Raw genomic sequence first — 26250 nt, 5'->3', positions numbered from 1 at the left:
AAAATTACACCTTCGGGACATTGTTTCACAATTCTTACTGGGACACAGACAGACTTTTCATTTTTTTTATTTTGAACTCAGTACCACTAAGAGAAATGGATTTGGGGCATCCAGTTGGGTGTGGGAAATATCTTCTATGCCAGCATTAAGTCTGCATTATAAATATACATCATGTCAAAATGGCATCAGAAGGGTAAAATAAGTCATAACACGCAAATAAGTCTTTGAAGACCAAATAAGTGTTTAAACCTTTTTTTAAAGCCTCCCAGTGACTGACTGAGTTTAGTCTATACTTAGAATGCCACAGGTTATCTGGGCTACATTTTCCTGTAGTTTAAAACAATTTTGTGGTTACTCAGATTTGGGCCCTAAAATTATTTGGCAAATGTCTCTGGAACTATATTCCCAAATGACAATGATCTGGGTACACCCTCCCCCACAAAAATGGGAAGGAATAGCTTGCAGTATGTTTTTTAAAGCCAGTACCGCAATGCAAGATTGGTATTGTAATCAGTCAACTGGATGGAGATGAAATCCAGAGGCCTTCTCATTTTATCTCACTTAGTTTTTGCTACAGTGATTGCTTCCAGTTAACAAACATTTTTTCTTTTTTTAAAAAAGCAGCTGTTTCCAGTCTCCAGTAAAAGACAGCAGATGGGGTTCTGTGCTCTAGCCAAAGACACCAAATTTTTAGAATTTTCATATTGTACTGCACTGACAGCAATGTCACATATTCTAAGGGAAAAATGGAAATTCTGTGTTTGTAATTTGAAAGATCTCTCAACTGGCCATACCTTAAAAAGTTGCTATGATTGATCTGAGAAACTTCTCTAGACTCTATGGCTACATCTACACTACATACCACCTTCAGTGCCCTGTAGCGCACATCTAGCTACACACCACAGGGAAAAGTGTCCTCACGGCAGTGTGTTGCTACACATGTCAAAGAAAGGCTCCAGCAGAGGGGAGGCAGCAGGGAAAGGCTTCAGCCGCTCCCCACTGCCAGAGCCTTTCCCTCCGGTGAGGAAAGGCCTTGGCAGGGGGAGGCAATGAGGAACGGTTGAGCCTTTTCCTCACTGACCCCAGCCTTTCTGTGGAGCAGGGCTTCAGCAGCAGGGAGCTGACATAACCTTTCCCCACTACCAGAGTCTTTTGCTGAGGAGGAGAAAGGCTGCAGTAGCAGGATACTACTCTGCTAAAAAAGCAGTGTAAATGGAAGGCAAAGCTTGGGCTAGTAGAAAACGTGTAGGGAATGTACTCGGCTTCATACCCACACCCTTCAGGCATGTCTTTATTCTACTGACTTAATCCATGTCTCACCATTTACTCACTCTGCTGTGTATACCCATGGAAGAGGGGTTACGTGAGTATGTACAGTACATGCTGCCAAAAGAATCCTGCTATTTAAATGTGCCCTAAAAGTCTTTGTGGGAGAGGGGGCTGTTATTGGTAAGTTAGTTTCCTTTTAAAGAAGTTTAACCACTGCTTATATAGTTATAGCATGAAACACAAACGACGTGATTTGTGCACCCTCTGCTGGCTTTGCAGTTAACTAATATTCTATTCAAAGAACTATGTGTCATCATATATAATCCTGATGCAAAAGAAAAGACATTTTGGCATTTATACAGGCGCTATATAAACTCATTTTATTTATTTTAAAAGATGCCCTACAAAAGTAAAGTACCATACTCAGTAATTAACCATTCACAGCAAATACTGCCTCTGCCAGGCTATTAAGCACACACTGGTAAATTTGAGAAAAATATGTTTACAGGTTAACTTCTAAAAAGATAGACATACTAAGTTCATCTCTGCTCTAAAACAGGAAAACTGCTAAACAGAAGAGGACAAAAGCCTTGGGGGTTAGGGGAAAGCAAAACATTATTTGGAAGATTTTAGGAATATAAGAGGTAATTAAAAGAAACTGAACTATAACAAAATAGTTGATAATAAATAATATTTTCCAAATGTTCTTATAGCTCCACTTGTTTTCCAGTTCAGAAATAAAGAGTATTATTGTCTCTCTCTATGAAATAATATAATTTAACAAAGTAACAACTGTCAATCTTAAAACAGAAGTTTACCCTACCTCTAAAATTGTACATACAGAGGATGTATTCCATGTCACCACTTAGCAAGGATAGGTTTCAAAGTCAACTTACCCAATAAAGTGAAACATTGCTCAAGGTCACATACATATACATCCAGCAAAGCTATACATACACACACCATGGATCAGGGCCGCACACTTTCACACAGCTTTGTGCACAGAATGGATAAAAGTAAGTGCTTTCTATTACTTAGTGGTGTAAGGTGAGTTTTAAAACAAAACACAGTATTGGAGGAGGGGAGACTTTTTGACCATGTAAGAATATATAACTCTAAGTTGTTTTAACTTTTAGAACAATTTTTTTTAAAATCTTGAATTAACTTTCCTTCTGTGGGAGATAAAGGGAGGAGGAGGTGAAAATCCTCACCTTATCATACAGCATCCATCCAATATATTTCAAGTAACTATCATTTAAGAACGTATCAGGATACATTTTCATCCAGCTGCCAATTTCTTCAATGCAGATAGCCCGGATCTCAGGAATCACATCACTGTAAAATTACAAAACTGTGTTATAAACACATTTATAAATACCCAAAAGATACCAGGTTAATTATTTGCTTTTCCGAGCAGGAGATCAAGAGTTGCAGATATACATGCAATCCCAAGTAGCATCTTAAGTGTCCATTCAGTAACTTTTAAACATGTCTTTAATCTACAAATCCCCTACAAAGAATCTGTTAGTGTTTGAAAAAAAACCCTGTTAGCTACACAAGTTGCAATTATTTTGAGGGTTTGGAAGGTCTTTCAACCATAAACTTATTAGTCTGTAGCCAGAAGGAAGAAGCAAACAAAGCAGTGGAGAATGAGTGTACATAATGAAGGGGTTACTTTCTAAGCCTAAATGGGTTTTTTCAAATAATTCAGTATTATGTGCTTTTTCAGAGAAAATTTTACTGTCCCTTGGATATTCATCTTGATTTAACCGGGACACTTTGCATGAGATTTTCTTATGGGATGCATGTATGCTGTACAGACTTATTTTTATTCCTTCCTATTCTTTTTTTCAGTGAGGGAAGTTAGATTGTCAACTCATCAGGGAAGGGACAGTGGGCTCCTATGTGTTAGTACAATATGCAGCACAATGGAGTCCAGTCTTAAGGCCTGTGGGTGCTATTTCAAAAGCATATAAATGATAAATATTCTTACCGATATCTCTGTAAGAATGTCCCTTTGAAAATAGCATTCATCATATTCTCTATTTCCAGCGGTTTCTGTTCATACTGAAAATACCAAAAAAATTGAAAGTTCCAAGTAGGGAATATGACAAATCCCCTTTATATTACAGGAAATTCATATCAAGGTAACCACATTCACGTTGTTACACTGGGTGCAAACCCTACTGTTTGCACAATTCATCAGTACAAAAAAATGAGCCTGTCTACATTAGGGATTTGATTTGGCGCAACTACATCAAAATGAAATGTCACTGGATTTCAACTATGAATCCAAGTACTAAGACACTTCATATAATATATTGGTTGAGGAAAAGAACCTTGTTCTAGCAATACACAGAAGGAATGATACATGCCATTACACAATTAGTTTGCATGTGTACGTCTAAGTTGTCTTTGTAATTCACTTGGACATATGGTAGAAGAAAAGTCAGAAGCTGGAAAAAACCCAGAATACCTTTGGATGAGGTAGTCAAAATGGGCACCTTGACGAAGCCCTGAAAACTCGGTAGAGGTCTTCAGAGACAATAAATCATTTAGTCATAATCTATCATTTCTCTTTAATGAAGGTACCATGAAGGTGACAAGTAATTTCCCATCCCACACCTCTTCCCTCTGATTTGCCCAAGAGACTGGGATTAGGAAGCTAACACTTGCCCTAGTCTGTCTCTCCTGCCCTACCTAGCCACCTTTCAACACAGAAGCTGCCTCTTCTTACAAATACAACAATTGTACCCATGACGGAGTTCAAAGATTACATCGGAGGTACTTGGTTGCGAGCTTAGCAGGGCAGGGACTCTCTCTCACATTTGTGCAGCAACAAACTATGCCAGCACCTAAAAGATAATTTTCCATGGTGCAGGATGCTGCATGGACAGTAGGAGAGTCACAAGAGGCTGTCTGGGTGACAGGAAAGGAATAATGGAGTCCGGCAGCAGGAGAGAAATGAGCCATAGTTTAAATTGAGGTCACATGGCATTTTAAGAATCCTTTTTTCATACAGTGATAAATTCCAATATCGTTGGTCTAATTCCAGAGTATAATCTGAGCAAAGACCAAAGAATTGGGCTCATGGTTTGTGGGAGCCCAGTTTTGTGTGTGCATGCATGTGTATGAATAGACATGAAAAAATTACCAGATGCACACAAAAGAGATGCCAATTCACCAGCTAGTCACATCCCCAATTTTGAGAGGCTATCATCAAAACAGAGACTTTAAAGAATACTATGCACTCTACTGCTGCATAATGGCTAGAGCAAGTAGTAAAACGCAGATCAGTTGTGTGCGACATGTCTGGAGTGCTTGTCAGTATAGCACTGAACCTGGTAAGTGAGAACTGCTTTGCAATCTAGCATTGATGATGCTTAGCAAATATCACCTCCCTGTATTTCAAAAGTGTGAGAAAAACATGTGTAAGTCAGCAGCCAGAAAAGAGCCACCTCTATTACTACATCTTCACCCATCCCAAATAACAAACCTGACCCACCTCTTTCCTTTTTCTCTCTAATTGGTCCAGTCTGTGATTGGTCCTCTTGACAGAAATCCTGTTCTTCTCCACTTGATACAGCCTTTGAGCGTTACATTTGCTGACATCAAGATTTAGATTTACTCTTACAAGTGCTGTCAGAAGCTTCAACGCTGAAAAAGAAGAGAAACCAAATAAGTAAGCCTTAGCTCAGCGGTACAAATTACAAAGTATATTCAACATGTTAAAACAAGTGTACTGGTCAACCTCAACCCTACTTAAATTGTAAGATCACAATCCAAGGTAGGAGCAGCAAAAAGACAGATGTTGGGGTAATATTTCATTTAAATTTACTACTTGGCTTGGAAACAAAAGGGTTGTCAGAGGTGTTTTATTCTACTCCTGGTGAAATACTTCTTTTGGTCCAGGTGATGTTGCATGTTGCAGATTTCCTCCTTAATTTTGGACAACAATCTAGAGCTATAGGATAAGTGCCTTCCTCAGATGTGAAGAAACGTAGTAACATCAGTGCAAGAGCTCAGGACCACACGAGCCAGAGTCTGATGGTCTTTATGAAACCGTATAAAGTGTGTCTACTTTTGTTGATTCAGACCAACAGCTAGATTTCCATTTGTCAGTGGGCACGGATGGCAAAGGCAAAAAAAAATAAAAAAAGGGGGGGGGGGCGGGAGGGAAGGGGCTGTGCTGTGACCAATTGTTGGCTTTTTTAAAAGTATAAACTCACCTAGATACTGTCATGCTGTGCAAGGTAAGCAAGCTACAAAGGTATTCATTTTAGTAGGGGTATCATAAAAAAACCTCTTGAATGATAAGTTTCTTAGGACAGGCCTCATAAGTTTTAAAATCCTCCCTTTTATATTAATTATATTCACTCAGTGGGGATAGAAGGAAAATTAGTGACAGAAAACTATGTTATGCATAACTTCCACTACATAGCAGAATTCTGAAGTTAATTATCTCAGCTGTTACAAAGTTAATTATCTCAGCTGTTACAAAAGATTTTGCTAAATATTAAAATGCAACTGATCTACTTTACAGATAATCTACATTCCAAGCTTCCTCTTCAAACAAGAATTTTGGGGTGCCGAGATACTCTTGAACGTATTTTAAATACCTGTGCTTTTCTTAAAGCCAGCAGGATACCTACCATGTCCAATGCTTCCAAATTACATTCACACATGCTAGTATATAGGCTTGTTTCATAGAATATCAGGGTTGGAAGGGACCTCAGGAGGTCACCTAGTCCAACCCCCTGCTCAAAGCAGGACCAATCCCCATTTTTTGCCCCAGATCCCTAAATGGCCCCATCAAGGATTGAACTCACAACCCTGAGTTTAGCAGGCCAACGCTCAAACCACTGAGCTATCCCTTGGATAGAATTTTGGGTTTGACCTTTAATACTTTTATATTTTATACTAATATGTGTAAACAAAGGACATAGATTGTGTATGTTGCTTTTGCCTAGTCAGATGGGTTTGTTAGTACAATGGGAACAGATAAGAGCAGTTAAAGTGTTACTCGAGAACACACTTTAAGATTGTTTAAACCCCTATTTTAAGGCAAGGTTAAGCAACCAGTCGGGAGGGGCAAAAGGGTTTTGGGGGGTGAGGTATATAACACTAAAAGACCAAATTGTAAGGGGTGGGACTGTGGGCATGCATTGCAGGTATGTTTTGGCCTGCTAAGGAGGAGGAGGAGGTGGGAATAGGGACTGGGACACAGGCAAGGTTCTGCAGTGTCAGAGCTGGGAAGGGGGACGTAGGGTAAATACTCTGCGGTGTCAGAGCTGGGAACAGAACACTGGAAAACAGACTCTGCCGGCATGTAGAGCTATGGACATGCTTGCTTGGAACTAACCCCAATAAACATCACTTTGCCTACACTTCGGACTTCTGGTCTTCTGCTTTCTGTCTGCTGACAAGAACCAAGGGAGAGGGTGAAGGGAAAGCCCTCTAACAACATATATATGCAGAAGGAGGTTATTAATACTACGGTAGCATCCATAACGTGCTAGGCACTGTTAATGTACAAAGGAAGACCATTCCTGCCTTGGAAAGCTTACAGTCCTTTTTACGTTTGATCAGTTTTGTAAACACACGAGTCACCAAAACCTACAGTCTCTGATGAAAACTGCAACAGCAACGTGAACTGTATTTACCTGCTAAAGTGCTGGTGTGCCTGAATGCTCTGACCCTGGAGTCTGCTAGCCCTGTAAGCAGTGAGATGACTGTGTCCATCAGGTAACTATCATAGAGGATGCTGTACTGACACTGCTGGATTAGCACCGCAGTGAACTCACAGAAATTGGCCTTGAACTTCTTCCAGTAGGGTCCCGGTTTGATGAGTGGATAGTCTCCATTGTCCTATATTAGAAGGAAAAAATAATTATAAAAACTGAAAGTCTCATTTACTTTTCATTTGTGCTGCTTGTTTACTACCCGCATTTCTCCCACCTGAAACAGTGAAGAAATATGCAATTTCAGTTTGGTGTCAAGTGAGATTCTCATCAGTGCCACATGGAGGTACTCATGTTCTAGAAAGTCCTGATGCTAACCTTTAAAGCCATCAATGGGCTGCAGACTGACCGTCTTAGAACTCACTGTGACATTCCCCAGGGTACAATCTGAACTGCTGGACTTCTGTGTCCATTTAGCTCTCCAGCCTGGGATGCCCTTTACACTGCTTTGCTGGTGAACAGCAACCCCTCCAGGCTCTGCTCACACATAGCCACTCACATGTAAAATCACTCCCAGATGAATACATGAAAGCCCAGTCACAGCCTTGCTCCCCCAAAACGTGTGTCTTGTACTGCTCAGTAGCCTTCTGGGCACTACAAGCTCTTAGATATTTCATCATTCCAACACTGGGTAATGATTATGCACCAACCTTGTTGACCTAAGTAGACATTTCAAAACACTTCAACCAAAACACACTGGTTTAGCTAAAACAATAAAACAATTGTATTAGCTAGAGAAAGAGAGATTTTAAGCGATTACAGGTGATAAGGCCTAGAAGTCAGAATTGGTTACAAAACAAATAAACAGATAAACAAACAAGAAAATTCCTAAACTTTACCAAGGCTAATAGGTTTAAAAGCAAAAAAAGGAATTTTTCTCGCCAAAAGCATATAGCAGTCTATAATGGCTAAAAAAACCTCGGGGCCAGAACCACTCCCACAGTTCAATTATACTTCTTTTGTCTTTCAAGTGATCTAGCTACCACCAGTAGAGATGGAGGGGAAGAGGTGACGTGGAGATCACTGCCTCTTATTTTTTTATCCTCTTCTCCTTGAGGATTTGCCCCTCCCCCCCATCGGGGTATAGACTGTGTATATGAGATCTGTACCATCACTGGGATGAAATGTAAGTGTCTTGTTTATGCCTTCTCCCCAGCTGGTGAATGGCCAGTTAAGTAGGTCATGGATTTTTAACAGCTTGCTGCCGTGCCCGTGCATCTTTGTCTCTGAGAAAATGGTTTCTGGGCATTACCCAGAACAACATATTTCAGTAACAATCATACAGCAAAATCTCATAATTTTACACACATTTCAACAGGATAAGAATATTCAGCAGATTATAAGTTTTCAAATTATACCTCTTAGGGCATACTTTGTACACAATATATCATAACCATATAAAAGTGGTGAATGTGGGGTACAGAGCGTCACATGGGCTACAGGGTGTCACACTCACTTCTTCCCACAATCCAGTAGATAGCTCCAGTCAAGAGGGACACTATGGCTAATTGAGAGTAAACTCTCAGGGGCGTGGCAATCTACTATGGAACTCTACCATTGTAGAGCAGAGAAACATAAATCATGCCACGGTTAGAAAACAATGTAAGACTCTCTGCATACAGTGCATGCAAGCCTTTACTGAACAACCACAGCATCTTTCCTGGAGACATAACAAGAAAACTAATTCGAAGAAAGAGGCATAGGTGATGGAGGGCCTGGTCCTTTGGGATGGAATTGCTACTATCTGTATACACATCACTATGGCGATGGGCACATTACAACAACATAGACAGCACAATGCTGCAAGCTATTTCTGATATCAAACACCAAAGAGAAATAGTTTTTGTTTTTATACATTCTATTGCCATTTTCTTTTTAAAGTTGCAGAAATTTCTATTAGTCTTCAATTTTGTAAAAGATCATTTTAATGAAACCTAAACTTTGAGCCAAATTTCTCTTGACAGTGGCCCTTCCAAAATACTATCTAAAAAAAGAATTTTTTTAAGGGTGTGCATGGGGAGAACACACACATAAGTAAAGCCAAGTAGGCTAGCGGGGTGATGGAAGAAAGCACAGTTGGATACTGTCCTAGATCGACAGCTGTTTGAACACCATGCCTATTGCATCTCACATAGGGCTCAATCCTGCAAGGTGCTGAGCACTTTCAATTCCTGTAAAGCCATTGTGTGCTCAGGTTCTTGCTGAATGGGGTCCATCATACATCAAGAACATTTGTTTATTTAAAGCAATTCTGCAGTCACGCAGACAACAACTCTGCACTTGATTTTCACCACTGTACCGCTGGACTGCACCATTAAGCAAGTACAATTTTCACATATATGCAGCATTTGAAATCTTTACTTCAAGGATATTCAAGAAATGCAGCTATTTACCATGTCCACTGGCCAAGTAACAGTCAGAATCCAGGGATAGGCCATAAATTTCTTGTATTGCAATCCTGTTTCCTAGAATGCAAGAGACAAAATTATAAAAGCTTTTGATGAAACCGCAGAAGTGATTCTGAAAGATTTTACATATACAAAAGTACCAATTGTGAATCGTGTTTTAAGATCTTGGGGATTGGTCCTGCTTTGAGCAGGGGGTTGGACTAGATGACCTCCTGAGGTCCCTTCCAACCCTGATATTCTATGATTCTATGTCATTTAAACTTGAGACTGTATACATCTCACACACATGCACACAATCCCCTTTTATTTGGCTTGTTTTTAGCTAAAACCGATGTGTACTTCAGTAAAAGACAAATGCAGTTTTTATTTAAAAACTGGTACTCTTGTACTAACAAGTAGTCAGTGCCAAGTTTCATTTAAACATCAGGTACTGAAGTGTGCAAACTATAATCTTTACTGTTTATTCTGAGAGACAGCATCTGCTTCTCCCTTAGAAATTTAAATATGTATCAATCTGCAACATTCAGTTATTTGCTATTGTGAAACAGCTGACCCCCAGGAAACATCCCAGTTCAAGGGTAGGCAAATATGCTCACATTTGCAAGTGAGGGCAAGCCGTATTTCAAAAACCTAACAGCTTTATCAGTCAATCCCATTTTCACATGAATTTAGGCATTCTTTGGGGATTATCATCTTAAAAAAACAGCTAAATGATATTTTGAAAATTCACCACACTCTGGATTCCAGCGTCCTTTAGACAAGACAAAACCCTCATTAATTATTGTGCATTTCAAATTGCGCTGAAAAGCACATCCATGGTGGATCTGAAACGATTTAAACTTGTTTTAATGTTTTCAATCACATTGTATTTTGAAGTCGCTGGCAGCCCCTGAGCACTTTGCTGGCAAGAGAAAGTGAGCATTTTGGCCCTAATCCTGCAAACACTTGCTCACATGCTTACCTTTACTACCATTAATAGTCCCATCATTTCAGTGATTTGACAAACTGTTTAATCTTGTCCTCCTCCTCAGAAGTGTTACCACGTTGAAATCTTTTCTCCATTTCAAGGGGACTACTCAAGGTAGTAAAGATGAACATATGTGTAACGCCAGGGTACACAAGGCCTTAGGCATACACAGAAGACACAGCTGCACAGGGCACCTGAAAATATGGGGCATCACTGGGTCTTAGTGTCCACCTTCCTGGCTCTCCTATCCCTGTTCTGACTCTTCCTGCAGGTTCCCACAGCTGGCTGCTGCAGCCTGGTGACTCTTACTCCGAGGGGATCTAGTAACTTAAAATTGAAAAAGACTTCCAGCCTGCCAAACCTATTAGCACAACATTGAAACTGTTAAAGAGCCATGCAAATGGTAATGAAGGCATTTAACAGGCATTTGCCAAACCCCAGGTATACACTGCCAGTTTCTGAGGGCTTGTCTACACTTACATTTTATAGCACTCTAACTTGCTGGCTCAGGGGTGTGAAAAATCACTCCCCTGAGCACAGCAAGTCTGAGCACTTTAAAGCGCTAGTGTGGACAGGCTCTCAGCTGCCCCACCTCATGGAGGTGGATTACCAGGACCTCACTCCCACGACAGCACTTTGAAGTTTCCAGTGTAGCCATGCCCTGAATTTACTAAAAAAAAAACAGTTGTGCATTACTGTAATATTTACTCAGAACATGTTACTCTACAGGACCTTAGTTTAAAATTTGCTTTAAAAATATCTCACTAGTGAGTTAGTGAAGCTTATAAAATCACATCTCTAAAAAATCCTTGCATAGATTTTTAGATGCACAACCATCTTTTGTCTTAAATGCTTGGATCTTCAGACATATTTTTTTTTTTAAATAAATCCTTCAAAAGACCACCCGTAGCTAAAATACACATTTTAATTTTAATTTCTGTGGTAAAAGAAACTTGCTTCCAAAGTCTTCCTATCCTTTCTGTCCATCCCTTTCTCCCTTCAGCCCCTTTTGTTATGCCTAAAATCTTTGGAAACATATTTTTTAAAGTTGATGACATTTCATAAACATGTTTATTGTTACAGAGATCACACGAAGTAAATTAGTGTTCCCATTTTCTAAAAGCAATGAACATTGTTATGAACACACTAAACCTCTGTGACATGATTAATTTAAAATAATGTCTTTGTTTCAGTGAGTTAAATATGTAGTAATCTGGAATGACTACTTTCTGAAGACTTATGAGTACATGTAAAATCAGCTTAGAAATACTGATTAAGAAAATGTAAAACAGAGAAGAGCTGCATCATGTATTCCATAACATTTAATGTTGTATTCAGCAAAACAACTGACTCGCCCTTACTACAAAGTTTTTGCAAATAAATGTCTGACAAACTTCAGGGCATATCATAAAACCTGACTGACGTTTTTTATTCCCAAATTTAGTGCTTTTAATTAGGTACCTTCTCTGCATATTCATTCTGCGTGAGGGAGAGGGTACAGGGGTCTTTTCAGGGAACTGTGACTTTCCGCCACCATGAGGTGGGCCGGGCGTCTTGCTATGCCTTATTTCCCCCCCCTCCCCCTCGGGCTGCGAGCCCGGGCTGCCATCAGGCATAGAGGCACCAGTTTAATAATACTGTGTGGGGCCCCATAAATCCTAAGGACAGCCCTGCGGGTACACTACAGACTTCACATGGCATAGCTATGTCGGTCAGGGGCACGAAGCAGCGTGATCCCCAATACAGCTGTGCCAGCAGAAGCCTCTGTCGTAGATGCTGCTATAATGCAAAGCTGTGCTTTTACTAGTATAGCTTGTTTCACCCATGGGGGGCTGGGGATTACTATACTGGTGCGAAGTGGTAGCATAGCTGCACCAAACTAGGAGTGTTCTGACAGTACAGAACACTGGTATTCCTGTACTGGTAAAGTGTTCCTCTTGTAGGCATAGCCAATCAGGGCCACTATAAAGTAAAGCACAGTATTCACTCCAGGACAGTAAAAGGTCTCAAATCCAAGACGGATAAAGTCAGACTTTTCAATTTACTGGTATCTCAGAGCAGGGGCTTAAGGAGGGATACAAATAAGATGAGGGTGGCAAACTAACTTAGAGGGCAAGCATGGAAAAAGGCACTCAGAGGATTGTGAGATAATTGGCAAAAGACAGTGGAGGCTGGCCTTATTAGCCAGGCAAGACTGAGGGGTGGAGGTGGCACTTTAAAGACACAGTTTTTCTAATAAACTTCAGGGAATAAAATATCCTGTCTGGACCGTGATCTGACATTAGTAATGCACATTATTATTGCTCTCACATCAAAAGGACAGCAATGGAAATTCATACGATCAACAAAATGGGAAGGGAAAAAAGTTTAAGTTCCAACGGACAACTAGTTTCAACAGCAGCTCCCCATCCATCCATACTATGTATTTTTAAAGGCACTTATCAATAAGGTCCCAAAGCATGATGTTACCTGCAGCCATTACAGACTGTATTTATCATTATTAGAACATCTTAAGAGGAAAAATACTATGCCCCCAATTTATTTATTTTATTGAAAAAGAGCTAGATGCAAGACTTAGCAAGGATGCAGGGAAGTATTATGAAAATATTGAAGACAGCAATACTCTCTGTTTCAGGCACCTTGACTGCTTCTCATTCCAGATGTGCATAAAACCTTTCCTACAGGGGAAGAAAGAGGGAATGCAGGCTTCAATGAGCGAGAGAGAGATACTAGACAACGAACAGTACTATCCAATTTTCATATTGATAGCGATTGCTTATTCAAATGAGCCATATGAAGTCATAGTTTCATGTTGCAATTACCTCATCAAATGTCTCCGTCATTTTTTGTATTACATCACTGTTGCACAAACTTTGGAACATCTCAGCTGTCACCATTCCTAGATAGATGAAATTGAAATATTTGAGAATTAAATGGAAATATTTTGCCATACCATATATTAAAATTTCAAAAATAATAAAGTCCATACTATAGTAGTGGCTTTGACCTAAATCCATGGGTGCCAAAAAAAGTAACCCAAACTGTTCTACTTGTTTTTGCATTAGTGCAAGTTGACAAATAAATAGGTTATTAGCAGCTGATAACAGTGCACCAACATTCAGCTTCAGAGAAGGAGCGTTGAGTTTGGTATCAAACTGACACCAATTTGTTTATCCACTTGTATACCTTAAATTCCTGCATTGGCAATATTTTATGATAGAGGTGCTTAATAAGCCATTTAACAGAACAGGCTTTGTTCTGTTTGCTAAAGCAGATAAAGTCTACAAGATTCCAATCTGTATATCCAGAGGATTTGGGAAACAGACTAAGTAATCATTTATTCTGTAGCTGTATCACCAGAAACTAAGCATGGAGTACACAATTCAGTACTTGAAAGGGAAATCACTAAGGAACAAGTGGGTGCTGCAGAAAGTAACATTGGTGCTTCAATGGATGGCACCACTCCCTCGGAATCACGGCCAAACTAACACCTCCATATGGTATAAGGGGACACCGTACTGCGGAAGGTGCTAGATTTCAGATGAGATAGCAGTTGGTGTCTCTATGCCTGCTTTGGAAATAATTAATTATTACTTAGACTCACAGTCACTCTGAATGCATCGGATGAAGTGAGCTGTAGCTCACGAAAGCTTATGCTCAAATAAATTTGTTAGTCTCTAAGATGCCACAAGTACTCCTTTTCTAGTCACTCTGTAGCAAGTAGATAGAAGGAAGAGAGATACATTGTTCCTCAAACAATTGAAATGTGAGACTCAATTTGCTAGTACTTGTAAAGTACCTTCAGAGCCTCAGATGAAAATACTAGGTCAGTGCAAACTAGCATTCTGAAATCAACAAAAAATTAGGATTTCAAATTTGAACAGTCATGAAAAATATTCTTCACAAAAGTCAGTGATTCTGTAAAGACGTGTCGGCATGTTTCAGAGTGTTTGTTACACAAGAAGGTTGAATCTTGAAGCCATCATATGCATAGAACTCTCAGTAAAGTTAAGGGGAGTTGTGTGCCCAAAGGCTGAAGAATTTGGCCATTGACATCCTCCATCATTAATCTTGGTATGTCTAGAGCCCATTAAAACAAACAATCCACTTCTATATAAGTGACTTATTATAAAGGTAGTTTCTGTCCAGAAGAAACTGTCCAGCAAATGGATATGCCTATATGATACTGAATTACCTTGACAGCCTGAGCACTGAATGTAGAAGTTGATCAGATCTAGAAGTGCCACATCTCGATCTTGGATATAAGCTTCAACCCAGTCATCTACCACAGACTAAAACAGATTACAGGGAAAAAAAAAAGAAAAGAAAAAAAAACAGTGATCAAAGGCTAAACAAGGTGTGATATGCTCCAGCCTGTGAAATTCTTAATATAGTATGTCTTACACTATTCTGTCACCAATAGTTATAAAAAATAGATATCCAGAATAAGTTGTCCACCATTTGGTTATGGCCACAACAGTATGTGTGCACACAACTCCTTATGAAGCAAAGTAAACTGTTAGAACACTATTCCCAGAACTGCACACTCCCCTATAAGCAGGGCTAGAACAAACTCAGGCTATGCTAGAACAAAATAAAACATCTGCTCTCAAAACAAAAAAAACCCCAATGTTTATATCAAAATGCTTACTTAGAGTTTCACAAACAAAAGAAAATAAAAAAGGCAGTCGGGCACCATCACTAATCAGTATCATAAATATTCTACCAGACTCATATCATACAAAAAATGGTTACAAAAATGTATTTGAGAAGTTTACATACATTGTATCAACCATTAGAGACAGGGTATACTATAAAAACACTAGTATTAAAGAAAACCATCAGCTTTAAAAAAAAAAAAAAGACTTCTATCTAAAGTATGTCACCTGCTGTTGTTACAGCAGCACCTAAGATGCCTATAACTGAAGGAGATGAGGAAAAAAGTTTTACTTTCATTTAATTTCATTCATTATTCATATATTCCAAGCCAGAAGGGACCATTGTGACCATCTAGTCTGACCTGCTGTGTAACATAGGCCATAGAACTTCCCCAATATAATTCCTTTTGAACTAGAGCTTACCTTAAAAAAAAATCCAATCTTGATTTTAAAATTGCCAGTGATGGAGAATCCACCAACATCCATGCTAAATTGTTCCAATGGTTAAATTACTCTCACTGGTATGAATGACAATGAACAGTCACTGGACTAGGGAGAGTGAGAATGATGCTTTAGCCTGGTGGTTAGGACTCTCACTTAGGATGTGGAAGATTCAAGTCCAAACCCTATTCCAGCGACTGCATTCAGTGAAACAGCTTCAAAAGAAGAGACTGAGACCACCTTCTACACACCAGAATAGCCTACAGCTCTGTGGGTAGGGCCCTGACTGGAGAGGTGGGAAATTCAGGTTCAAATCCATTCTCCAAATCAGACAGAGGGGGAAACTGAACCCTGGTCTCCTACATCGTAGGTAGGTGACATAAACATTGGGCTAAAAGTTATAAGGAAAGCAGCACCACCACCTTCCCACCTCATTTTGTGAATCTAGACCTTTAGGAAAAAGCTGCAAACATGTCTTTCAATGCAAAATTGATTATTTTTTTTGATTTACCAAAAAAATTCACAATTTTCAGATTTAGTTAAACCCAAACCAAAAATTTTTTCCAATTTTTTCTAAGGGCCAGTGAACGGAATATAATTTATTTGCCCAGCTCTAACTCTAAATTTAAAGAGTGGTGAACCCCAGGCCCTGATTCTGCAAGATGATTAATCTGTGTGCCTGAAGAAACCCCACTGAAGTTAATGAGGCTCTTAATGGGAACAGGGGTTCACCCGCACAAAGCACCTTGAAAGACTGGGGCCTACAGTCCAGAATATATATTAATTAAAAATATTTTTAAGTGGGTGGGTGGGGGAAGCACTTCTTTGATTTCATAAGGATTTCTTCAGCACAGAATAAACTTACTGACTGTACAGGGAAACAGGGTATACTGACTACTTACAAAATGCTGTCAAACTAGGAGGGCAGGGGAGATAATAGACAGGATTTCCTAAAAGGGATGTCGCTTAGAGCCACATTCAGGCACTTAAGTAGCTTGGTTTTCAAGAGTCCTAAGCTCCTAATAACTTCCACTGAAGCCATGGGAACCACTAGGTTTTGAAAAATCAGACGCCTTTTTAGGTGCTTAAATATTTTGGAGCCTCACTTTAGGCACCTTTTGTTTGGAAATCCATGCCCAAGTTGTCTCACTCACTTCTTCCACAGTTACAGTAACCGTGTTACTTGTAAGTATAGGAGTCAAAAAAAATTGCAGACAAAGTGTTATTTTGCAAGTTGACGGTATAACAACGACTACACAAAGACTCAACAGATTTCAGAATTAAACCAGAAATTCTTGAGATGTAACTAACAGAAATCATTATGTGCTCATTTCCCCTCCCAGCAGGTAGAATGTCAATTCATTCCAGGAACTGAAGGTACAGTACCTGCATTGCCCTCTTGCCCATGCTGACCACTTCAAACAACGTAACTGCTTTAACCACTTCTCCATTCTGCGGCTGGCTTGGCCTTCTGCTCCTGGAAGAATTTCTTCGTATGTGTGCACACTGTTCTTGGACCTTCCTTTTTCCTCTCTAAAATCATTCAAGAGAAGATGTGTAACCATAAGACAACTAATGGCCAGCCAGACAAATGCAGGCTCCCTGGATGGAGAGCGCTCTGTCCTCTAGCAATATGTGCCGGTTACTTCCATTACATCATTTCCCCAGGATTTGATAGAAGATATCTGTAAAAGCTGTCTGACTGCCAGTGGCAAGGAACTATCAAGTATGGGGAAGGGATAAAGAAGAGGATATCCCAGGTGAAGCTTCCTTTTGCAAGAACATCCTTAACTAGGAGAGTGTAACCGGTGAGCAGCTGCCAAGTGTAGCAACAATGATAGTCATTTCTGAATGGGGATTTGGTAAACAAACAAACAAGTCTATTTGCTTGCAGGATAAGCACTGCATTGGCATTACTATCAGCTGCACATACTGTGTATTTAAGGAAGCTCATATCCCAAAGAGGGTTGCCAAGCCTCCAGGATTGTCCTGGACTCTTCAGGAATTAAAGATTCATCTTCAATTAAAGATGATGTCATCTGATGAAACCACCAGGAATATGTCCAACCAGAGTTGGCAACCCTAATCCCAAAAAGAAAAGGAGGACTTGTGGCACCTTAGAGACTAACCAATTTATTTGAGCATAAGCTTTCGTGAGCTACAGTAAAGTAAGGAGCTACAGCTAAAGTAAGGAGAGTGATCACTTTAGATAAGCTATTACCAGCAGGAGAGTGGGGTGGGGGGAGAGAAAACCTTTTGTAGTGGTAAACACCCATTTTTTCATGGTTTGTGTGTATAAAAAGATCTTCTGTACTTTCCACAGTATGCATCCGATGAAGTGAGCTGTAGCTCACGAAAGCTTATGCTCAAATAAATTGGTTAGTCTCTAAGGTGCCACAAATACTCCTTTTCTTTTTGCGAATACAGACTAACATGGCTGTTACTCTGAAACATAATCCCAAAGTGACTTGATTGTGACTCCTGATGTCAACAGAATTTTGGATCAAACTAGCCAGGGAACGAGAGGGGAGAGGCTCTTTATCCCCATTGTCAATGCCATGCAATATCCCACCCACTTTTCTCTTATTCCGTGTAAAAGGCTACTAATTTGTATAATGAAAGCATGAACTTACTGGGGTTTGCACGTTGCCATTCCTCAGACAGCTGCCACTCTGTACAGTGGACCCAGGCACAGTCTCATCATGGATAGCATTTTCTCTGGAGCATAATAAACAGAAAATATCGAAGGGTATATAGGACTTCTGTGAACAAACTGATCTGCACCCAAATAACAGATTTGCAATGTCTCCACAACAGGCCAAGTGGCTTTCAGAGCACAGGAAGTTAAATATTAAGGTGTCAACATTTAGGAGGAAAATGAAGTGTACGCATGGCCTATTATACCTCTGCATAATCTGCATGCTAGGTTTTGAAGCCGTTTGATTAATCTGCAATGAATTTACATCTTTTCCCAGCATTTTCCACAGTGAACAATATGCTTTAGCAAAGGCCATTTTTAAGCTGTCTTAAATGAACTCATTGCCTACCAGCAGACAAGGAAAGTTGGGAGAAAAGGTAATAGGTACAGTAACCACTTTTCATTCTACAATCATGCCTAATTTGAAATTAACTTTTAATCATAAAGAATAGGGAATCCAATTATTTTTCATAACTATCTACACAACAAAAAGGTAAACTCAGAAAAGTGACCACTTAATGGGGAACAACATTCATGGAGATTATCACATCAGTGACACAGTCACTATCAATGATATGTGACAACAGTCCCATCAAAAGTATCTGAAATTTTAAAGATTCATGGATTTTTAAGGCCAGATGGGACCACTAAATCATCTAGTCTAACTTCTTGTATAACATGGGCCACAGACTTTCATCCAGTTACTCCTGTATTAAGTGCAATAAAATACAACAGTGAAGCTTACTGACTTGTTAATTTCCTTAGAACCCCTACATGGAACAAATTTGCACCCTGCTCTTCAACTAACTCTGCAGTCTGCAGAGCAGACCTCTGCAACTGCATAGAGACAGCTGAAGACTCAAGGCTCCAGTGTATTTTATTGGTGATAATAAATGGCAGGTTTTGTTGAAACACTTAAATTTACTTTTTTGTAAAGTAACATTCTGCATAACACCCATGTCTTACAAAAATTTATGCACGGGCTTAAGTGAGTACTTACATTGGTTTCTATGTGACTTCTCACCATAGTAAAATTAAAAATGTACGTATGTGTTTGAAGGATTGAGTGCTAAAACAATAATCCAGGCTGAGTAAGATCTTAGGTAAAATTTTACTAATTTAGAAAAAGTTGGACTGTAGAGAGAGATGGATTATAGGTAGTAGCCAAGTCAGACTGCTACATGCAAGAATTATCAAATGTTTCTCTTTGATTTATTATTTTCTGAGCCGCAGACAGTAAGTGGCTCAGTCAAATGCTGTTTAAACCATTCTAGTTCAAAACTGGAGACGTTAAAAACCTAAATATATATTTAGCTTGTTCTTCCATCACATACTCTTTTCCTGATCCCAGATGAATCTTCCCAGACATTAATCTTTTGTAGTCCACTAACTAATTAAAAAGATTCAAGATAGCGTACTTTGTTTTGTTCTTCTACATAATTAATTTCTCTCTCCCTCGGTGTTGAAACTGGGTGTAACATTACATAGCTAGGCTAACACGTTCTTACTTGTGCTGTTTTACTAGAACACCAACACAGAGCGTAGCCAATCACTTCACTACTTGCCCAACCCATTGTCACAATTAAAATACTTGTTATAATGCTCAATATAATTTTTAACTATTTCCCCCCAATTCTTCCCATATAATGTACAGCAATATATTTGTACCATTCCATGGTCCGCATATTTCACAGCTGCTATAATCAAATCCAGAAGTAATACAGTTCTTAAATTATGGGAAAAGTAAAGATCTCATTGTAGGACAACTCAGCCCAGGTCTTGTCTGAGCATGCAGATTACTGCTTCTAAGAACTGTTTCATATTCAGTTCAACTAGAATTTTATATCATGCAGATCTTTCCCAGGCACCTCACGGAAGCCTGAGAGGTGATCTACAAATAAGGCTCATATGGGAAAATCATCATATGGGAAAAATGAATTCAATAGTGTTACACAAGGGATGAATTTGGCCAATGGCATTTATGTCACAAGGCCATAGGCCTTCCACTAACTAGGCCATGAGGAGCCGCCATGCAAAAAATACTGAAGCTCCAACTTTTTAGGTCACTTGAAATATTGGGTTGCCTCTATTCCCACTGCACTGTGATGCCACAGAAAGCACCATGCTGTAACATAACCCCACCAACCTAGAAAAAGTCAGTAACATATCTTTGGGCATATTGCTCTGGTTTTTAAAAAATAATTTTACAAGAGTAAATTACATGCTGCATACTTTTCCTTCTCTCCTCCTTTCTATTATCTGTAGGGTTTCTATTTAGATTAGAAATTCTTTAGGGCAAGGATCTTGTATGTGCAATAGGCACCTTACAGATCTCTAAACATTATACAAATGATACATTTTAAAAACATACCCAAAAAACACACAAGGAGAGTCTTACACAGGAGCCATATTAGGAAAGTACCAACTGACCACAGCAGAAGTCAGAAAGAATACACCTCAGTATGAGGTAGGAAAACAGCCTCTCATTTAAACAGCAACCCATAGAATCAGTAAGTGTTCACCATCCCACACCAGGTACAGATTGGTGTTAGTTCCAGAAAGATGATAGCCTATGTTCAAAGCTCCTCTAATGTGCTTCCTGCCTTTCTTTATCCTTCAAGGAGGCCTGGAAAGTCTCTCCCATTCACCAGATATTCAAACAAACAGTTTGCACACATTAATAAGGGACACAATCTCAGATACTGCTGGTCTGCAGGTTCTCCCTTTTCCTCAGAAAGACCTGGCCACTCTGGCTGCTCTCCAAGTGGATAAGCAGTCTGTAGCCTAAAAGCTTCCCCTTTCCCTCACTGCTCTTTCTCTCTCTTCCAGGCAGACTGATATCCGGTTCCTTTCAAGCCTAGTAGAGAGCTTCCCTAAACTATCTCTCAAAGCTGGTTTTTTGCCCCTTTTTATATCTTGAACCCATCCTACTTATTCCCTTCAGTCATAGGATGCCCCACTCAAAACTTGACATTTATGGCAAGTGTTATCGTCTTCAAGGGCACAGCAAAGAGCAACATATCTGCAGGCCACAGCAGCCTCTTTCTGCCTGGTCCAATGTGGGATTTGTACACCCACACAATAAAGATAGAAAGCTATATCAATCAATAACCACCATAGTTTAAGTTTTTTTAAACCAACATTTGGACTGTTTTATGAAGCTATGGTTCTTCCTGACTGATGTGCTTATCTAGCTTTATCTGTGTTGGGAGCAGCACATAACCTACTTTTTAGTTTCTTGAATTGTTCTGGCTCTCTTATTTTGCATCCCTTAAAAAAAATTTTGATCTTTTTTAATCTTTATATAGTTTTTCTCTGTGATGGACTGCAAAGTTTCTCTCTCTTCAAATGTTTTTGTTTATTTTGGTACAGAGTTTCCAAACTACAAATTAAGGCTAAGGCCAAGATCCTACAAACTCTTAAGCACATACATAACTTTTCTGCAAGACTGCTCACAGACAGAGTTATGTATATGCTTAACTGTCCGCAGTATGTGAGCCAAAGTGATGGAAACTATACCATATGGAGCCATTTAGCAGAGCAGACATTACTGAAGTAAATGAAATTTACCTACATTAATTTTATGTGCACATCTTTAACTTTCTTTGAACATATTTTATAAACAGAATTAAGTCCCTCTATCTTGTCTCACCACAGCTGTATAGAGCAACTTGAGAACTATTATACCTGGAGGTACCAAAGAAGAATGACACATAGAACATAAGAATGGCCACAATGGGTCAGACCAATGGTCCATCTAGCCCAGTATCCTGCCTTCCAACCAGCAGCTGTCCTGCCCCCTTGTTACAATAAATGGGTGTCTCTTCGTTCCTCAAAAAAAAAAAAAAAAAAAAAAAAAAAAGTGGCTGGCGCCAGATGCTTCAAAGGGAAAGAACAGAACAGAGTAATTATTGAGCGATACATCCCATTTCCCAACCCCAGCATCATGCAGTCAGAGACTTAGGGACACTGAGAGCATGGCATCGCATCTCTGACCATCTCAGCTAACAGCCATTGATGGACCTGTCCTCCATAAACTTATCTAATTCTTTTTTTAATACAATTATAGTTTTGGCCTGCACAACCACCCCTAGCAATGAGTTCTACAGGTTGACTGTGTGTTGTGTGAAGAAGTACTTCCTTTTGTTTGTTTTAAACCTGCTACCTAGTAATTTCATTGGATGACCCCTGTAATTGTCAGGATCACCTCTGGAGCCTTTTTTTAAAAATGGCATCACATTAATTATCCTCCAATCAATTGGTACAGAAACTGATTTACATGATAGGTTACCCACCACAGTTAGCAGATAAGCAATTTCATATTTGAGTTCCTTCAGAACTCTTGGGTGAATACCATCTGGTCCTGGTGACTAATTACTGTTTAATTTAGGAATTTGTTCCAAAACTTCCTCTATCAACACCTCAATCTGATACCTCAGATTTGTCCCCTAAAATGAATGGCTCAGTTGTGGGAATCTGTCATCCTCTGCAACAAAGACCGATGCAAAGAATTCATTTAGCTTCTCCACAATGGCCTGGTCTTCCCTGAGTGCTCCTTTAGCACCTCGATCATCCAGCGGCCCCACTAATTGTTTGGCAGGCTTCCTTCTTCTAATGTACAACGGAAGCCCGTTTAACCGAGCCCCCAGTATCCAGCTCTCCGTATTAACTGAACATCTAGCACACACACAGGAAAATGGGAAAGTGACGTCACCTCCATGACACCACTACTTTTTAGCCTTGTAAAAAGACTGCAACTACTAAGCAAACACACGTATTACTGTCATTGGAGGCTAAAATAGAGATGATTAATCAAATTAAAAAGGAGAGTCGCTGACAAAAATAGCCCAAGAGTATAGCACTGGCGAAAGCACAGAATCAAACATCAAACACAATGCCAAGCAAATTCTTAAGTACAGCATAAAGAACTCTGCATCCTGGAAGACCATGAAGAACTCGAAGGACGATGATCGAGGTGAAGCCCTTTACTGGTGGTTTACAAAGGTGAGAGAAGAAGGCATACCTATTAGTGATCCTTTACTATGTGAGAAGGCTCAGAGCTTAATCAAGCTTTAGGGAGGGACGCAGGTTTCTCTGCTAGTTAGGGATGAATCAGTCAGTTTAAAAAGCGTCACAACATCTGACAACTAACAGTCACCGGGGAAAAGCTGTCTGCCGATTTGGGAGTTATTTCTGACTATAAAAAAAAATTGCAAGGTGTCTTAGCCAAGCACAACTTGTCACCGGAACAAGTTTATAACTGTGACGAGACTGGCTTGTATTGAAAGATATTGCCATCAAAAACACTTAATACCAGAATGTAAAGATCTGTGCCTGGCTACAAACAAAGCAAAGAATGTTTAGCAATCCTGGCCTGTGCTAATGCCAGTGGCAAATACATGCTCCCATTAACTGTCATTGATAAAGCAAAGAATCCTTGTCTGCTTAAAAATGCACTCACAGATGCTTTGCCTGTCATCTACAAATCACAGGGAAAAGCATGGATGGACAGTGCTTTGTTTCGTGATTGTTTTTTAAAAATCTGTGTACCAAGCATGTGGGTTCATCTGAATGAAGAAAATATCCCACCAAAAGCTATCTTACTGCTGGCCAACACACCCGCTCACCCTGACAACAGAGGGCTTACCTCCCAAGATGACCCGATCTTCTGTTTTTTTCTCCTTCCAAACGGAACATCTCTTGTGCAGCCTATGGAGCAAGGCGTGCTGAAGAGTCTAATATGGCACTATAAATGGCATCTTCTTAATTGACCACTGATGTCTGATGAAGCATCTGAGAATGAAGGCAACATGTTGCAGCACTGGAAAAAAATCAGTATCAAGAATGCTATATATGGGGTTCCAGAAGCTTGGGACGACATCCCCAGCTCAAGCTTACAAAAATCATGGAAAAATCTAGTGTCTGATGTTATCGCTAACACTTAGGACAGTGAACTTGCAGCTGCAACAGCAACATTACCAGCTGAAGAAGAGACCAATGCATTTGTTGACCTCCTCCACAGACTTCCTGGCTGCACAGAAGTTGACAAAGATGATGTTGCAGATTGGCTCAAAAATGATTGATGCTAATGACCCCGGCTATCAGTTACTGGAGGATGCCAAAATCATGCAGACTGTACACTACATGCAGACAGTGATTATGAAGCTGAAGATTCTGCCAAGGAAGAATTGACAGAAAACATTTCTCACTGCAATGCTGCAACAGGAGTAAACCTCTTCCTTCCGTACTTGAAGCAACAGCCCGGTACCAACCCCACTGAACTGTGGTTAATGAAGTGACTTTGTGATCACATAATGAAGAAGAGAACCTCTCACCTAAAAAACACTGTAAAGAAGGGGGCTATGTTTTAAGGCTTGAGTTTATCATTTCTGCATTTTTAAAAACTGGTACTCTTCACTAGCAGTAACTGTTCATATGCAGGCAGTAAATAAAGCAGGTAGCTATGTTTTAATGCTTTGTAATGATCATTTTTGCATTTTTTTTAAATTGTAGTTTGTCATATTACAAGTAAACATGCTAAACGGAGTTGGTGCCTTGTGTAACATTACACAGACTTTGTACACGGTCCCGATAATGTTCAGGGTTAATGACTAAAGAGTGTAAAAATGATCAATACAACTTGTTAAAAACTCATGTCGGTTTTCCTGTTAATAAATTAACAGAACATTGTTTGTAAGAACTAACGGTTTGTATATTCTGTTAAACAGATTAAAAGGGGGTATGTTTTAATGCTTTTTCTGGGAGGGATCCAGCTGGTTTAAAAGCAACTCCGCATCTTAAAATAATGGCTTGAAAGCTCTTTGCCCATTCTCCTGATTATCTGAATTTTTGATTCTCCAATCTGGTCCTGGTCCCAATCAGATAGGTACATTTTGCTGTTAGTTTTTGTGTCTTTTGCTCATTACTTCTAAATGGATTATCTCCTCTCAGATACACATGTGCACCCCCGTTGATTTCAATGAGGCTGCATAGGTGTAACTGTGGGCAGACTGTGGTATGTCATACTATGAAAGTATAACATGTGCCATACCTTTTTAAAGTGCCCACAACATCTATCATTCATTTCTACCTAGGTTTCTACTTCAGCCAGGAATTTACTGGAAAGAGCACTGGAAGGCAACACGACCTCGAAGCAAATTCTTAACAAGGAGAGGTGGAGATGAGTGTATCTCCAAACTCCTGTAGAACCCAAATGAGATGAGAGCACCCTGGAGAAGACCTGTTTTGGAGGTGATGAGATCAGCAAGTAATTGATTAAAATTTAGGTTCAGCTTAGTGAAGATGCAAAAAACATGTAAGTAAGAACTGCACAAAAGTTTTTCTTCTGAATTTAAATTTTGCCTGTTTTAATCTTGTTTCATTTATCCATTACCTATATATTCCTTGACTAAGGTTTGTAATGGTTGTAAATATTGCTATAAATCTAGTCTGCATTTTCTCTTACACAGTGATAGCGTTGCTTATAATACAAAAGAACATAAGAAATGCCATACTGGGTCAAACCAGTGGTTAATCTATCCCAACATAGGCACTGACTTCATGGGTGCTCCAGGGCTGGAGCACCCACTGGGAAAAATTGGTGGGTGCTCTGCACCCACTGGCAGCCAAGTTCTCTCCCCACCTCACCTCTGCCTCCGCCTCCTCCCCGCTTCTCCTCCCAGCACTTGCCACCACAAAACAGCTGTTTCATGGCATAACAAGCTCCGGGAGGGAGGGGGAAGGAGCAGGAATGCAGTGTGCTCAGGGGAGGAGGTGGGGAAGAGGCGGAGATTTGGGGAAGAGGTTGGAACAGGGGCAGGGAGGGGCAGAGTTGGGGCAGGGACTTTGGCGAAAGGGTTGGAATGGGGGCGGGACTGGGGGTAGAGAGGGGTCAAGCACCCACCAGCGCCAGCAGAAGTTGGTGCCTATGTATCCCAATATCCTGTCTCCAACAGTGGCCAGTGCCAGAGCTTCAGGTGGAGTATCTAGAACAGGGCAATTTTGGAAAGATCCTCCCGTCTTCCCCTCCCAGCTTTTGGCAGTCATATTTAGGCCACCCTGAGCATGA

The 26250-nt window shown here is 39.9% G+C and overlaps 1 protein-coding gene across 15 annotated transcripts in view; it reads right to left on the bottom strand.

The window, feature by feature from the left end:
* Positions 1–26250, bottom strand: part of LOC125640550 (cohesin subunit SA-2) — a 93482-nt gene that overhangs the window by 58917 nt on the left and 8315 nt on the right. For 13 of the 15 annotated variants that reach the window (XM_048859223.2, XM_075130973.1, XM_048859204.2 and 10 more), the window contains exons 3-12: positions 23830–23975; positions 18118–18202; positions 16871–17017; positions 14581–14677; positions 13208–13284; positions 9404–9475; positions 6933–7137; positions 4775–4926; positions 3263–3336; positions 2481–2604 (exon numbers count right to left, since the gene is read on the bottom strand). In XM_048859223.2, the coding sequence (XP_048715180.2) occupies positions 2481–2604; positions 3263–3336; positions 4775–4926; positions 6933–7137; positions 9404–9475; positions 13208–13284; positions 14581–14677; positions 16871–17017; positions 18118–18202; positions 23830–23879 (1083 nt within the window). In that variant the 5' untranslated portion in view covers positions 23880–23975. Of the gene's footprint in view, positions 1–2480; positions 2605–3262; positions 3337–4774; positions 4927–6932; positions 7138–9403; positions 9476–13207; positions 13285–14580; positions 14678–16870; positions 17018–18117; positions 18203–23829; positions 24004–26250 lie in introns of all 15 variants that reach the window. The other 2 variants (XM_075130965.1, XM_075130972.1) reach the window with 2 other exon arrangements.

This window comes from Caretta caretta, chromosome 1 (assembly GCF_965140235.1).
Source record: "Caretta caretta isolate rCarCar2 chromosome 1, rCarCar1.hap1, whole genome shotgun sequence".
Lineage (NCBI taxonomy): Eukaryota > Metazoa > Chordata > Testudines > Cheloniidae > Caretta > Caretta caretta.
The sequence above is the reverse complement of the archived record's forward strand: the minus strand, read 5'-3'. Positions and strand labels throughout refer to the sequence as shown.